The following is a 17,565-nucleotide window of genomic DNA, read 5'->3' on the forward strand; positions in this document are numbered from 1 at the left end:
AGAGAAACTGAAAAAATCCACCAATCACTTCCTGAAAGAAATCCCCAGATGAAAATTTCTAAGAATATTATAGCTAAATTCCAGAGTTTCCAGATAAAGGAAAAAATTGCAAGCATCCAGAAAGAAACAATTCAAGTATTGTGAAGACACAGAATAATATAAAATTTCACAGCCTTTACATTAAAGGACTAGAGAGCTGGAAATATGATATTCTGGAGAACAAAGGAATGCAGATTGCAACCAAAAATCACCTATTCAGCAAAATTTGAATATAATTCTTCAGGGGGAAAATTGACATTCAAGCAAATAGAGGATTTTCAAATATTATTGATGCTTGATTATTGATCAGAATAAAAGAAAATGTGACTTTTCAATACAAGACTCTAGAGAAGTATAAAAAGGAATATAAAGTATGTATAATATATATAATATGTATATATATAAATATATAAAGAAGTATAAAAATAGGAAAGGGAAATCATAAGGAAATTAAAAAAGGTTAAACTGTTCAAATTTATACATGGAAAGATGTTACCTGTAACTCAAACTTTCTCATTTTTAAAGCAGTTAGAAGGAGAATATATAGAGGGCACAGCCATTAGTTGAATGTGAAGGGATGATATCTAAAATAATAAAATTAAGGAGTGAGAGAGGAATGTACTGGGAGAAAGGGAAATAGAGAATTGTCACACATAAAAGAGGCAAGAAAAAGCTTTTTCAATGGAGAGGAAAAGGAGGAGCTTAAGGGGTGTAAATAAATGTTACTTTCCTCATAATTACTTCAAAGAGGAAATAACACACATACTCAACTGGATACAGAAATCTCTCTTACCCTAGAGGATAACAGGAAAGGAAGGGGGAAAAGGAGGTGGGGGAGGTGATAGAAGGGAGGGCAGATCTGTGGGGACAGTCAAAAGCAAAACACTTTTCAAAAAGAGAGAGACTAGAATAAACCAGGGTGTGGGGGAAGAGGGAAGAATATAGTTAGTGGAATTGTGAAATAAAATCTAAAACAAATTTATCTCATAAAGACCTCATTTCTCAAATATATAATGAACTGAATTAAATTTTTAAAAATCTAAGCCATTGCCCAAATGATAAATGATTAAAAGATAAGAGCTGTTTTCAGATGAGGTAGCTATCTATAGCTACTGGAGAAATGCAAATAAAACAAAAAGGAAAAGGATCTATATTTAAAACAAAAACAAAAAGGGAAATGATCTATATTTAAAATATAAGTAGCTCTATTCTGGGGGCAAAAAATTGGAAATTGAAGGGATGTGTACCAATTAGGGAATGGCTAATAAATTGTGATATGTAATTTTGATGGAATATGCTTGTGCTATAAGAAATGCTAAACAGGATACCCTCAAAAAAATGCAGAAATACTTGCATAAGCTGATGAAAAGGGAAAGGTCCTGTGTACAAGGTAACAGCAATATCATAAAATGATCAATTATGAATGACATAACTATTCTCAGCAATAAAATTTACCAAGATAACTCTAAAGGAGTTATGATGAAAAATAACACCCAAATTTTGATTATAGTAATTTAAAAGGATTTTGCCCAAACAAAACTAATGCAATCACAATTAAAAGGAAGCAGAAAGCTGAAGGGGAAAAAAAATTATAGCCTGTGTTTCTGATAGAGGCCTCATTTCTAAAATATAGAGAACACAGAGTCAAATTTATAAGAATACCACTCATTCCCTAATTTCTAAATTGTTAAAATGTATGAACTGACAATTTTCAAATGAAGAAATTAAAGTAATTTCTAATCATTTGAAAAAATGTTCTAGACCACAACTTTTTAGAGAAATACAAATTAAATCATCTCTGAGATACTACTTCACACTTCTCAGATTGGCTAAGATGATAGGACAAGACAATGATAAATGTTGGAGGGGATGTGAGAAAATTGGGACACTGATACATTGTTGGTGGAGTTGTGATCCAACCATTCTGGAGAGAAATATAAAACTTTGGTGAAAGGGCTATCAAACTGTACATATCCTTTGATCCAACAGTGTCACTACTGGATCTACAGATCCCAAGAAAATCATAAAAGAGGAGAAAGGATCCACATGTGCAAAAATGTTTATAGAAACTCTTTTTGTGGCAATTGAGTAGATGCCTGTCAATTAGGGAATATCCGAATAAGTTATGGTATGTGAAGGTAATGGATTACTGTTCTATAAGAAATAATGAGTAGGTTGATTTCAGAAAAGCCTGGAAAGACTTACATGAACTGATGCTGAGTGAAGTAAATAGAACTAAGAGAACACTGCACAAAGTAACAACGAGATTATATGATGATTAACTGTGATAGACTTGATGCTTCTCAATAATGCAGTGAATCAAGGTAATTCCAATAGATTTGGGATGGGAAATGCCTCCACATCCACAGACAAAACTACAGAGGCTGAATATAAGATCAAAGCATGGTATTTTCACATTTGTTGTGGTTTGTTTCTTTCTCATGGTTTTTGTTTTTGTTTGCCTCAAAAGGCAATTAGATCAAAATCTAATTTTTTTTCTTACAGAACATGACAAGTATAGAAATACATTTAAAAGATTTGCACATATTTAACTTATCTATCTTGGGGATGGTGAGGTATGGGAAGAAAGAAAAATTTGGAACACAAAAGTTTTACAAAAATGAATATTAAAAACTATCTTTACATGTATTTGGAAAATTTAGATGAACTTTGTTATTATTTTTCTAACTCTGTAAAATAATTTCTTGGGAGTCTGTATGGCACCGAATAAGTAGATAAATTTAGGTAGAATTGTCATTTTTATTATATTAGTTCATCCTACACATGAACACTTGATATTCTTCCAATTGATTAGATCTGACTTTATGTATGTGGAAAGTGTTTTATAATTACCATTGAAAATTTTTCAAAAAGAAAAAGAAAAATGCTATCTATATCCAGAGAATGAACTGATGGTGTCTGAATGAAGCATACTTTAAAAAAAAAAAAACAAAAAAAAAAAACTTAATTTTTCTTTTTTTAAAGATTTTTTTTATTATTATTACTAACTACATTTTGTTTATTTTTTTATTTTTTTAAAATAATAATAGTTTTTATTTACCAGATATTTGCATGGTTAATTTTACAATGTTGACAATTGCCAAAACACTTTTTTTTTGCTGAACAAAAAGAAACGGACATTGAAATAGTGTACAATTAGCCTGTGAAGGAAATCCAAAATGCAGGCGGACAAAATAAAAGAGAATGGAAATTCTATGTAGTGGTTCATAGTCACCTCCCAGAGTTCTTTCACTGGGTATAGCTGGTTCAGCTCATTACTGCTCTATTGGAACTGATTTGGTTCATCTCATTATTGGAGAGGGTCTCGTCCATCAGAATACATCCTTATACAGTATTGTTGTTGAAGTATATAATGATCTCCTGGTTCTGCTCATTTCACTCAGCATCAGTTCATGTAAGTCTCTCCAGGCCTTTCTGAAATCATCCTGTTGGTCATTTCTAACAGAACAATAATATTCCATACTATTCATATACCACAATTTATTCAGCCATTCACCAATTGATGGGCATCCACATATAAACTTTATTTTTCTTGAAGATATTTTTGGTCTACGTTCTCCTTCACAACATAACTACTATGAAAATGTGGAAGACTAACTACACACATGTGTAATCTATATTGAATTGTATACATTCTAAATGAGATAGGGTGGGAAGGGAGAAAGGCAAAGAATGTGGAACTCAAAGTTTTAAAAACAACTGTTTAAAATTGTTTTTACATGTAAATGGGGAAAAATAAAATACTCCATTAAGAACTGTTGTTCTATATGATTCCTTTTAACTCTAGATTTCTATGACCGTGGCTCTATAACTTCATGACTATATTTCTTATTTAGAATTTTTGTTAGCTTTTGAACTGGAAAAGAATTCTAATTTTAGGTAAAAGATTTTTCAGAAGATTCCTGATGAAAATGAGTGTATGCTAGATAATCAATTCAATAAAATTTCATTCTTAATATTAGTGAACAAGAGGTCCTTTTAAAAAGATAAATTGCAGCATAATTTTCTGATAGCAAAAGTTGTAGCAACACCAGAGTAAACATATTATAGTCTGGGAGAAGTCTTGGTATGAATGATATAATGCGATTTATATTCCAGAATGCCACCCAGTTGATTTTTATATTTTATAAGGTACTAAGGAGATATTTTTAGTAGAGGGAAGAAAATAAAAATTTTTAGGAAATATTAAGAAAAATTAAAGGGTGGTACATGGGAAAATTTTTAATTCTACCTACTCCTGGAGCACAGATAGATTAATTTATAATCACAAGTCTTCTGAGGAATGATTTAAGCTATTAATTCATTTTATGGTTTTATTCTATTAAATACTTATATTTTGTAACTGGACCCAAACCACATCTCCCACACATTCAAAAGAATGTGTGGAATAAAAATAAAAAACAAAAATAAAATTATAAAAATGTGGCTTCTTTACTGTTTCTGCAAACATACACACAAAACACAACCTGATTATGGTTTTCTATTCTGTGCAAGTAAATCAAAGAACATTAGCTTCAATTGTTGGGCAACTTTTTCTAACATTGAACCTGACCCTTAAAAAAGAAAAATAGGTTCCATATAAATTTTTTGTCTAACAATCAGAATCATCTAACAGTAGAATGAGCTTCTTTGGGTGGTAAGGGGCTCCTCTCCACTTGAGGTTTTTAAATGAAGGCTAAATGACCACGTTATTGAAGATGTAGAAAAAGTAATTATTGTTGGATTTCAAGTCGGCTTAGGGGAATTCAGAGATACTTCATAATTGTAATCTGTGATTCTCAATTTCAAATATTTAAAAACTGCAGTATTGTATAATCTGTAATTATATAACATCCCCACCACATTGGTGGGTTTTTTTTTTTTTTTTTTAAAGGGCACTTGTTTCAGAGAGAACTTTAGGGATGAACAAAAGAATAGCATAGTTTCCCTAAAGCAACTGCACCTGCTTACTTCTTGCTGTTTCATTTTAGGCCTAGCAGCCCACTGCAATCCAATAGAGGAGCTCTATGAATTGACCATACAACTGTACATCACATTTTGGGCAAAAAACATTCTTTTTGTTTTTGTTTCCCCTCCCTTTCTGGTCTCTGAAGATAAATCAGAAATACTATGAGAAACTAGAAGAATAAAAAGAAATTAGAAGTGTCGCAAAAACACTATCACAAGGGCAATATGCCCTACCCAAAGGCCTATGATACTAAAATGGCTAATTTGCTTCATGGATAGTAAAAAATTTAACTGATTTGTCCAGTAGAAATGGCATATTTTTCAAGCAACCTTATTAACACAACAATATACACACACATAAGAAGCTAATTATAATAGAAAGTGTATTGTTTACTTTCTGGAAGAAAGGAGTTTTGTAAAGCCAATAAAGAATTATAAAAAATATTATTATTAGTTCTACATTTCCAATATATTGACACAAGAAAAATTTATTTTATTAATTTCCCCAACATTTATTGACTTCCTCAATAAGTCAGCTTAAATTTGTCTTTCATCTAACCTAACAGACAACACAATTGGTACAATATTTCAAGTTATAAAGAAAAAAGAAATTTATTTACTCACTTCCTCTCCACCAAGGATAAAATTTTAAAATTCCTTCTTTGCTAATACTGCAAGCCTACCCCATTATATGTAGTTCAGTCAGTAATTGCAGCAATAATCAATAAACTAACCAACTATTTGTAGTCCATAGTTAATTTATTAGATTTCCTTTTGGAGAAGCCAACAATTATAACACTGAAAGATGTCTACAAACTCAATTACAATACTACTTTATTGTGTCATCTGTTATATAGCCCTTCAATTATCTCTTATATCTTTCAGTAACAGGATTCTTTGCTGAATTATATTACTGTGAAGCACACAACTGCCCCAGCAGATCAAAAAAGAAAAGGTCAACAAAGAATAGCTTTGGGAATCTGTTTGCACATTTATCACATAAATATATTTATGATTTGTAAGCAAAAAATATAAAAAGTTAGCAAAGTTTAATGATGACATTATTAGTTTTAACTGCCAAAACTATAATTAGCAGGATTAGATAACACAACAGCAAGTGGAATCAAAACTGGATAACTTTAAATTAATACATATTGACAAGAAAGAGTTTTAACTTGTCATATCTGCTGATAAACTCAAAATTCATAGGATTCACTCAGCCAAAGACTAAAGAATCATGATATTTGGCTTGAGGCAATCTACACTTTCACCTAGCTTTTAGAATATAGAAAGTTTGCTTTACTTCTTAAATCAGAGAAAAAACAACTTGTGTTATTTAAAATAGTAGCTTCAGGGAAGCTGATGTTTAAATAAGTGAGGGGGAAAAAAAGAAAAAGAATATCCAGCCATGTAGACAGTTGGCCAAATGAAGCATTCCACTGTAAATAGATTGCTTTATTTGACCAGTTCAAATATTGTCTTGATGAAGATACTGCTTAGCAACCATTTTTTTTTAATTTATTTTTTAGCAACCATTTAAAAACAAATGTTTTTATGCATAAGTGGGAAAAATATCAGCCAGGTTTTTTTTTTCTGTATCCATTAATTTTTCCTATGATACTAATTTACTAAGTACTAGCCCTTTTACTGCACTTTCCATAATTTACAATCATTTTTTTCAGTAATATGTAGTACATATCTTTATTATCTGCTGTGAAACTTGCCCTGAACAGCAGTCTGGGATTCCCTATATAAACTGCCAATGAACACTTAGCATCTTCTTGAGTTCCCCTGTAGCTTACAAATATAGCAAGTCCTGCATTTAATGTCTTTGGAGGTGATTCCTGGCAAAATAATAATTCTTTATATTTATACAGATTCCAAGTTAAGATGAAGAAAGATTTTTTTTTTCATGAAAAAAGACTTTTTTTCTTGCCTAAGATGAGGAGTATCCATAATGACCAGTATCTTTGTTCAGTGTCTTGCAGCAGATTATTCCTTCTCTCAAATGACCAACATATAAAATATATTGTAAAATGTAAAATGGTATTTTAGGCTTTTAGCTAATCTTGTTTATAAATGCAGTCATGTTATTGTTGCTGACAAAAGGAAGCCAAGTTTCAAGAGAGTTAATTAATTTGCTCTATTTTCACTTTTCTGCTACTTATAACAATCTGTTATTGTCAGAGAAGCATAAAGAAGGGTCATTGTTATAAGATTAATGTTATCAGAATAAATTATACAGAATTGGCATCTTCCTTTCTTTAAAACAAACTACCCACGGTGAAATATATTGTCCAGTGGTAATGGGGTGGAGTGGAAGATCAACAGATTTGGGTTTGGGCTGAGTCAATAAAACTCAATGGAAAATGTAGCAGGGTTTAATTTATGGATTCTTGGGCTTAAACCATGACTGCGATGCTCACAATTCTGAATTTCCTTACTTCAGATGCACTACTGTGAACTTATAGAAGTGTTCCGGGAAATTATATATAACCCTTAAGGATTTATGCCAAGGTAACATCTTTATTATTATCATAATTTTATTATTAAAAATAGAACTAACCAATCACTGAAGACTCAGTTTATTTTAGGTATTTAGTCTAAGTAAAGCACCTGGTAATATTGTAAAAGTTTATAGAGTGGCAAGGCGGAATTCAGTTGTAAACTGTTTTCACAAGTTTTTTCCCATACGAAGAGAATAGGATAGAAAAAGGAAAAGCTGACAGAAGGTTATTTAACACTGAATAAAGGAAATAACTTAATATGGTAAGTCAATGAACTATCAAATTCTCTGCTGTTATGTTTTATAGAGGAATAGCATAAAGAACCCTGAACTAGAGACAAAGAACTAGTTTTCCACTGACTTGTTAAGCTATTTGAAATGTGTTCTTAATGATCTTGAAGATGTTTTCCAAGCTTTAATATTCTAATTCTATATTTCTATTTTTTAATCTGGGGCAGCTAGGAGGTGTAATGGCTATTGTGGCCTAAAATTAGGAAAGATTCACCTTCTTGAGTTCAAATCTAACCTCTGACATTAGCTACATGACCCTGGGCAAATCACTTAATCTTGTTTGCCCCAATTTCTTATCTGTAAAATGAGCCTGAGAAGAAAATGGCAAAACATTCCATTACCTTTGCAAAGAAAACCCCAAATAGGGTCACAAAGAATCAGATGGACAATGTTTATGATAAACCAACCAAAGGAGCCATATGTAGGTATGAAAATAAAGTCATTGTTGTCCAAATGTTAAAAACTAAAAATGATGAAAGCAGAAAAGCTGTATTAAAGATTTCCAGACAAAACAAAACAAATTAAAAACTGCATTAAAGAAATAATTAACTGTGCTCCGTAAATAATTAGCAATGATCAGGTATTTAGTTTTCAGAATATTTAGGTTCTACATAATTTTTTTTCTAATAAAACATTTCAAATTCTAATTAAAAAATACTTTATGGAGAAATTAAAAAGATGCAATAGTGTCAGAGGGAAAGCCATGATCCCAGTAGTGGAATATTCTAACAGTAACTTACAAGAAACTACGCTATAAAAACAGATTGTTGATTAACACAAACTCATAACAAAACACACATAGCTATCACAATAGTGCTGTAATAACACTTGGCTGTTGAATTCTTTCAATACATTAAATATCTCCTTGGAGACAAAATTACTTTACATTTTCTTAAAAAACAATTTATTATAGCTTTGTTTTCTTCTCATTATCTCTTAAAAATATATCTAATGAAGAAAACAAAACAAATTCTAAATAACTTACATAAAATGAAACTAATGTGTGATAACAGACTTTGGTTTAATATGTTAGTTATTATTTAACATTGTACAACAACCCATTTTCACAACAAAACCCTCAGACAATATAATATTCTGTGTGTCACATAGATCAAATAGCACTGTACACCATTATTATAGCATGCATAAAATTAACAGCCCAAGGCTGCTAGCAATTTAAATAATTGATAAGTTTTCAATTAAAAAGGCAACATTTTCAGTTCCAATACAAAAATCTGTTTACATTACTGATAAAAATGTATGTTTGTGTTGGCCTACAGCCAGAAAATGGTTTCATTTAAGCAAGTATTCCAGGTTTCAATTCATTCCAGAAAAATGTAAAACATTTTCTCCTTTACTGTGAAACCCTGGCTAAACCAATTTCTGGCCTCTTGAGTTAGTAATAGCAACTCATACCTATGTAGCAACTTTCAGTTGATAAAGTCCTCCCTTACAACAAACTTCTGATTTGTGTCATACCAGTAATAATGTCATCAATAATGTATTTTTTCTTTCTTTCTGAGGCTGAGGTTAAGTGACTTGCCCAGGGTTACACAGCTAGGAAGTGTTAAGTGTCTGAGACCAAATTTGAACCCGGGTCCTCCTGAATTCAGGCTGGTGCTCTATCCACTGCGCCACCTAGCTGCCCCATTGTCATCAATAATGAAAATGGAAGCACAAAGAGGATAACTAGAGGTCTACAACCTCACTAGGAGAAATGGGTTCCTTGAAGTCCATATCCTATGCACTTTCTACTATATCATCACATCACTAATTTCAACTGTGGCTTGACCAATGAAAGAAATCTCCAATTTATAATGCGATAGAGTAGAAAGAATACTTTCTTAGAGATAGAAGACTGGAGTTCTTGTTTCAGTTCTAACACTGGTTGTTATCTGGGCAATTCCTTTAATTTCCAATTTGGAGACAGTGTTGGATAACAACACTTGTACTGAATATTTCCCAGGTTTCCTGTGTGGAAAGAACTTTTAATCCTTATAAGCACTATTAAATCTAAGTGATTATTATTATGATTCTTTCACTAACCTTTCTTAAGAATAGTTATAAAAGCCAAAAGACTTAAAAATAACTAAGGAGTTTTATGAGGGTTTTTTTAAAAGAGTGGCTATACATTTATTAAGAAAATATGCTATATGAAAAAACCAGATCTGAAAAGAACTGAAAAAAGTATCCTTTATTTTATGATTCCAATTCTTGTCATGAAAGCACATCAGGGTACATACATAAAAAACAAATTTCAGTGTCAGTTATTGTGTAGTTATCATATGGCCAAGGCCACTATTTCTTCTAATCTATCACTATTTAGAACTCAAAAACATTATCACTGGAATCTTTCAATGGAAATCCAACCTCCTGAACAAAGGCAGGGTAAAACCAAATGAAAAGTTGATTATAGACTCTAAGAAAGGAAATGTCTTTTGTTTTCTTACTTTTGTTCAAATATTGAAAACTTTTCTTCAAATTAAAGTCTATATGAGCAAAGAGAAAAAAAAGAATTAAACTATGCTTTACTACTCTCATTAAGAATCATAAAAGGATGCAATGATCAATTCTGATGGACATGGTGGCTCTTTTCAACAGTGAGGTGATTCAGGCCAATTCTAATAGGCTTGTGATGGAGAAAGTCATCTACAGCCAGAGAGAGGACTGTGGGGACTGAGTGTGGATCACAACATAGTATTTTCACTTCTTCTTCTTCTTTTTTTTTTTTTTGCTGGTGTTTGCTTGCTTTTTGTTTTCTCATTTTTTCCTTTTTGATCTGATTTTTCTCATGCAGCATGATAATTGTGAAAGTTATGTATAGAAGAATTGCACTATGCAATACATTGCAATATATGTTTAACATATATTGTATTACTTGCTGTCTAAAGATGGAGGTGGAGGGAAGGCAGGGAGAAAACATTTGGAACACAAGGTTTTGCAAGGGTGAATGTTAAAAATTATTTATGCATGTTTTTTAAAAATAAAAAACAAAAAAAAAAATCACAAAAGGAAAAAATAATTCTCTTTCCTTGCCCTAAAATGGAGAATTGGCTTTATGAAAGGTAAAGAGCAGTTCCATTAGAGTTCAGGTACCCTTAGGAATAAAAATGACTACATGTATCTAATGTTATTCTAGAATAAGAAAATAATTAGAATCTAAAGTCAAGAAGCTAAAGAATGATTAATGGAGATAACAAAACAGATATAACAGGGAAATTTCAACCTGGTCATTAGACAAATACAGATAGTTTATAAGTATATACTAATGTTGACAAATAATCAGTATGACCACATAAATCAATGTCCATTAAGTAAGCAAATCATTTTGGTTTTACATTATGAAAACAGGTCTAATTGTATGGTCCTGCCAGAGAAATAATAAATACTGATATAAATAACAGAGTATGAGAAAACCATAACTTTATGTGTTGCTTTGTACTTTATTCTTTTAAAAAGCTGTTAAAATTTCAGAATAGCTAACAGTATATTAAAGTCAGAGCTAGAACCTTTGTCCTGCTCTCTATCTTTCAAGAAACTGAAGAACCCAGTATTGAATTCTCAATACACAAAGACTCCCATGGAAGCTAATGGGAAGTCAATAGAAAATTGACTTTTCTAATGCTCTGTTAATCACGTCATCTCTCTTGGTCTCATTTTCCCTACTCTAAAAGAAACATTTCAAAGAAATCTTTTCTAGTTTTTTATAGCTTGTATTAAATAAAACAAAGCAATGTGGTGTTTTTAGTTGATACCACAATAATACCACTTTACTACTGCCTAATGAGAGAGGTTTCAGTGAAAATACAGTCAACAGAATTACCATTTCTCCATGCTTTTAAGTTTTTACATATGTATTGATGTCACTGAAAGAACAAAGACTAGGACTCAGAATACTTAAGTTCTAATTTCATCTCCTCTACTAAATATTTAAACTCTGTTAACTATTTGACCATTTGTTTATTTATATGTAAAAGGAGGAATTTGGTAAGATGATATCTGAAGTCCCTTCAATTTCTAAAATTCTATGATTCATCTTATTCTTAAAACAATCCCATGAGCTTGGTTATATAAAATCATTACCCTCAACTGGCAAATGAGGAAACTGAGACACAAAAGTTAAGGAATTGCCTAAGATAAGACTGAAGCATAATTATAATTAAGTCTTATAATTTTCATTTCTGCCCACTTCCTGTTAATCACACTATGCAAATTTTAATGGTTATCTCAAATCAAGGCTCAGACATTGTTTCAAGAAAACTTAAATTTTTCTATTTTAGTGCTAGATCTTTAATAATATACTCATCCATCTTATTTATCCACTTTAGTCAAGTACAAATGGTAATGCAAATTTTCAGTGATATTCAAAACAAAAAGGATAAGTCATTTCTAGATATAGTCAGTCCTATTTATTCAATAAGTAACCTTGGATTCTCTCTTTCTCTGGCATGTGAGGCATAAAAATAACAGATAGTACATTTTAAAATCATGTATCTATATTAAGCCTGCAGCTACAATATGACTCTAGTCTGCTGAAAGGGTAAAAGAGATCCCCAGTTGAAAGTAGATTTTGAAAAATTTTTTAGAGCCCAGGGGTTCATTTTTAATGAGCCGTTACTTTAAGTACTGCATAAAAAATACAGGAAATTGATAGTCCATTTAGTCTGCACTATACCTAATGCAAAAGTCATTAGGATGCATTATTCTTAATGTTCATGATATGATCAGTAAGTGTACAACTCTTTTGAAAAGTGTTAAGCATGCCCTTAACTTTCATGTATAAATGTAAACCTTACATATTACATAGGGAAATGTAGCAAATGTCATACTTTCTCTAGATTTAATATCTTAGCAGGCCAGAAGAACAATGTTCTCAATTACATTAACATTTTAAAAATATTATTTCTGCATAATATACCTACATATGACAGCATGGCCTTCATTTCTTCATCACTTCTCACAGTAATGCGATCACCATCCTCATCTTCATCTGATTAAAAAGCAACATAATAAGGATAATAAAATTTTAAATGCCATTTCTAGTAGTGAAAAACAAGGATATCTATTTAAAACATTTGAGAATCTATTAAGTCTCTTCTAAACTGATACCAAATAAAATCTTACTCCTGTTTTTTTGATTCAAGGTAAAATCAGAATCTCTGCAGAAAATTAAGATTGTACCAAGAGTCAACCAAGCAATAGATGAGAAGATATCAGATATAGTGGACTCGTTGTCCTTTTTTGAAGATCAAAATGATATCACTATGTTAGATTTGATAATGTTAGAATTGAGTTACAATGTGTCTGACAGTGGCTGATGGAACCAAAATGAACTCGGAATGCTCTGCCACTAGTTGGACACAAATAGTCCATATGAACATTTGGGATAGCTTCTCTAATTTTGGGTATTTTGCGTTTCCTTTGGATTAATTCAATTCTACTTTGCTCATAGAACATAGCATCTTCTTTGATGAAGGCACACCATGCTGGGTGGTCCTGTGCCAGTGTCTTCTATATCATACAATCAATTCTTAAGTTTTTAAGAGATACCTTGAGAGTGTCATACATATAAATTGTTGTACAACTATACATGGAATATTTATATTACATTGCTTACAATAATCTTTTATAATTAAGTCCAACCAGAATTCATAAACCACACAAGAAAAGCAGCCATCTAACTTTTAGAGTTACTTATACCAATATGGAATAGTTTATCTAAGTTACCAACTTTCTTTTTCAGATTTAGTTCTAGATAACTTTTGGCCATTTCTAGAATTAAAAAACATACTGTAGATAGACACATACATAACAGATGCAGATATACACAAACACATATATTTCATTAAATATTTCTCAATTACATTTTTAAAAAATTAACAAAAAAATTCTGTTCTAAATTCTCTTCCTCCCAATCTTCCTTTACTTCTTGAGAAGGCAAGTAGGATGATATTGATTTTACATATGAAATCTTGCAAAACATATTGCCCTATCAGCTATACTGTAAAAGAAAATACATATACCAAAAAAGTAAAAAAAAAGTATGCTTCAGCTGGCAATCAGAGTTCATCAGTTCTTTCTCTGTAGATGGATAGCATTTTTCATCAACAGTTCTTTGGAACTATCTTAAACTACTGTCTTCATTGGAATAGCTAAGCTTTTCACTGTTTTTTTGTTTTGTTTTGTTTTGTTTAATCATTATAATATTACTGTTATTATGTACAATGTTTTCCTGGTTCTGTTAACTTCCATTTATATCAGTTCGTCAAAGACTTCCTTGGTTTTTCTGAAGCTATTCTGTTTATCATTTCTTTCTTTTTTTTAAAAAAAAAAAATCATTTTATTTTTCCAAATATATGCAAAGACAGTTTTCAAATGTAAAACCTTATGTTCCAAATTTTTCTCTTTCTCCCTTCCCCTTCCCCTGAACAGCAAGCAATCCAATATAGGTTATAGGTTAAACATGTGCAATTCTTCTAAGCATATTTCCATATTTGTCATACTGCAAAAAAAAAAAAATTACATCAAAAGAGGAAAAAAACACGAGAAAAAACAAACAACAATAAAAAGGTAAAAATACTATGTTTTGATCCACATTCAGTCTCCATAGTTCTCTCTCTGAATGCAGATAAATCTTCCCATCATACATCTATTGGAATTGTCTTGAATCACCTCATTGTTGAAAAAAAGTTCATCGTACTTAATCATTACATAATTTTGCTATTGCTGTGTACAATGTTCTTAGTTCTGCTCACTTCATTTTGCATCAGTTCACATAAATCGTTTCATGCTTTTCTGAAATCAGCTTGCAATCAATTTTTTTAGAAGAATAATTTTCCAAAACATTTGTATACCATAACTGATTTAGCCATTCCCCAACTGATGAGCACCCACTCAGTTTCCAGTTCCTTGCTACTACAAAAAGGGCTGCCACAAACATTTTTGCACAATGAATCTTTTTCCCTTTTTTATGATCTCTTTGATATACAGACTCAGTAGAGACACTGCTGGACCAAAGGACAGTTGATCCAGTTTTTATCATCATTACTTATAGCATAATAGTCTTCTATCACAATCACATATCATAACTTGTGTAATCATTCTCCAATTGATGGGCAACCCCTCAATTTTCAAATTTTTGCCACTATAAAAAGAACTATTATAAACATTACTGTGAAAATAGTCCCTTTTCCCTTTTCTTTGATTTCCTTGGGATATAGACCAAGTAATACCTGTAGTGGTATTACTGGTTCACAACGTATGTGCAGATTTATATCCCTTTGGGCATAGTTCCAAAATGTTTCTCAAAAGAGCTGAAGGAGTTCACAAGTCCACCAACAATCCATTAATGTCCCTATTTTTCCATATCCCATCCAGCTTTTGTCATTTTCCTTTTCTATCATATTAGTCTATCTGATTGATATAAGTAGTGGTGACTCAGAGTTGTTTTTACTTTGAATTTCTCTAATCAATAGTGATTTGGAGCTTTTTTTCACATGACTATTAAATAGATTTGATTGCTTATTCAAAAAAGCTATTTGTTCATTGTCTTTGACCATTTATCAAATGGAGAACAACACATATTTTTATAAATTTGGCTCAATTCACCACACATTTGAGAATTAAGTATTTTACATTATTGGTAGTTACGAATTGATCCAACCATTCTAGATAACAATTTGGATCTATGCCCAAAAGGGAAAAAGGACCCATTGTACAAAAATCTTTGTAGCAGCCCTTTTTGTAGTGGCAAGAAACTAGAAACTGAGTGTATGCCCAATAATTAAGGAATGACTGAATACGTTATGGTAAATGAATGTTATGGAATATTATACTATACTATAAGAAACAATCAGCAAGATAATTGCAAAAAGGCCTAGAGAGGCTTATATGAACTGATGCCAAGTAAAGTGAGTAGAACCAAGAGTACATGGTACACAGCAACAATAAGATTATGTAATGAACAATTCTGATGGATTGGCTCTTTTTAACACTGAAGTGATTCAGGTCAATTCCAATAAACTTGTAATATAGAGAGCCATCTTCATCCAGAAAGAATACTATGGGGACTAAATGTGGATAACAACATAGTTTTTCAACTTTTTGTTGTTGCTTGCTTTTTTTGTTTTCTTTCTCATTTTTTTTCTTCTTTGATCTAACTTTTCTTGTGCAGTTTGATAAATGTGGAAATATGTGTACAAGAATCATATATGTTTAGTATATATTGGATTACTTGCTGTCTAGGGGAGGGAATGAGGGAAAGGAGAAAAATTTGAAACACAAAGTTTTGCAAGGGTGAATTTTGAAAATTATCTTTGCATATATTTTGAAAATAAAAAGTTACAAATAAAAAAAAAAAGAGAGAATTAAGTATTTTACCAGAGAAACTTAGGATAAAATAATTTTTCCCAGGTCAAAATACTCTTAAAAAATAACTTTCTCCCACCATTTAGACTACTCAAAACAATTTACCATAGGCTCTAAAGACAATTCCAAGGACACTGCAAAAGATTTTGTGCAATGACAGAACAGCTTCACAAAGAGATTATTTTGGTCTTTTTTCCCCCAATCACATATAAATAAAATTTTAACATTCATTTAAAAGTTTTTTGAGTTCCAATTTTCTCTCTCCCTTATCTACAATAAGCAATTTGATGTAGGTTATATATTGCAATCGTGTAAAACATTTTCATATTTGTCGTGTGGTATACAAAAAAAGGGGGGGGAACAAAAAGAAAAAAAAAAAAGCCCCAGAAAGTGAAAAACAGTGTGCGCTTCAATATGTATTCAGATTCCATCTAGTTCTTTTCCTGGGGATGGATAGCACTTTTCATCATTAAGTCCTTCAGAACTGCCTTGGATCATTATATTGCTGAGAAGAGCTAAGTTATTTATAGTTGATAATCATATAATGGTGCTGTTGCTATGTACAATGTTCTTCTGGTTCTGCTCACTTCACCTTGCATCAATTCATGTAAGTCTTTCCAGGTTTTACTGAAAATATTCTGCTCATCATTTCTTATAGCACAACAATATTGCAATACCTTCACATACCACCACTTGCTCAGTTATTTCCCAATTGATGGGCATCCCCTCAATTTCCAATTCTTTGTCATCACAAAAAAACACTGCTATAAATATTTTTGTACATGTGGGTCCATAAAGAGTGTACTTTGAACCCAATACTATTCATTAGGCAATATAAACTCTAATATGTTCATTAATATGTTCCTTCATCACTACAAGAAGACCAAAAGAGTTCAGAAACTGGTCTAGTAAGCAAATATTTGATTTACTTCACAAGAAGAAATAGAATAATGCCAACAACAGCTAGGAAATAGGACATCAGTTTCAAGCAGTGATGGTTGATCTGAAACTTAATTGACATGTAACAGTTTTCCAGAGTCTCTGTCATAAATTATCTTAAAGGAAGGAAAATAGAAATATTCCTTACACAATGACATCTAAAATCAACGAGAGAAATTTCTTTCTTTCTTTTTTTTTTTAAATATTAAAGCTTTTTTATTTACAAAACATATGAATGGGTAATTTTTCAACACTGATCCTTGCAAAACTTTCCGTTCCAAGTTTTTTCTCCTTCCCCCCATCCCCTCCCCTAGATAACAGGTAGTCCAATACATTAAATATGTTTAAACATATGTTAAATCCAATATATGTATATATATTTATAGAGTTATCTTGTTGCACAAGAAAAATCAGATCAAGAAAGGAAAAAAAAAACCTGAGAAGGAAAACAGAAT

At 31.3% G+C, this 17,565-nt stretch overlaps 1 protein-coding gene across 5 annotated transcripts in view; it reads right to left on the minus strand.

Moving 5' to 3' along the window:
* MAP2K5 (mitogen-activated protein kinase kinase 5) overlaps nucleotides 1-17,565 on the minus strand; it is a 305,505-nt gene that overhangs the window by 248,085 nt on the left and 39,855 nt on the right. For all 5 annotated transcript variants that reach the window (XR_012486952.1, XR_012486953.1, XR_012486954.1 and 2 more), the window contains exon 3: nucleotides 12,727-12,794. Coding sequence is in view for 2 of the 5 variants with exons in the window: in XM_074294728.1 (XP_074150829.1) it covers nucleotides 12,727-12,794 (68 nt within the window). In the remaining 3 variants the exon portion in view is untranslated. The remainder of the gene's footprint in view (nucleotides 1-12,726; nucleotides 12,795-17,565) is intronic.

The sequence above is a fragment of the Sminthopsis crassicaudata genome, chromosome 2 (genome assembly GCF_048593235.1).
Source record: "Sminthopsis crassicaudata isolate SCR6 chromosome 2, ASM4859323v1, whole genome shotgun sequence".
Lineage (NCBI taxonomy): Eukaryota > Metazoa > Chordata > Mammalia > Dasyuromorphia > Dasyuridae > Sminthopsis > Sminthopsis crassicaudata.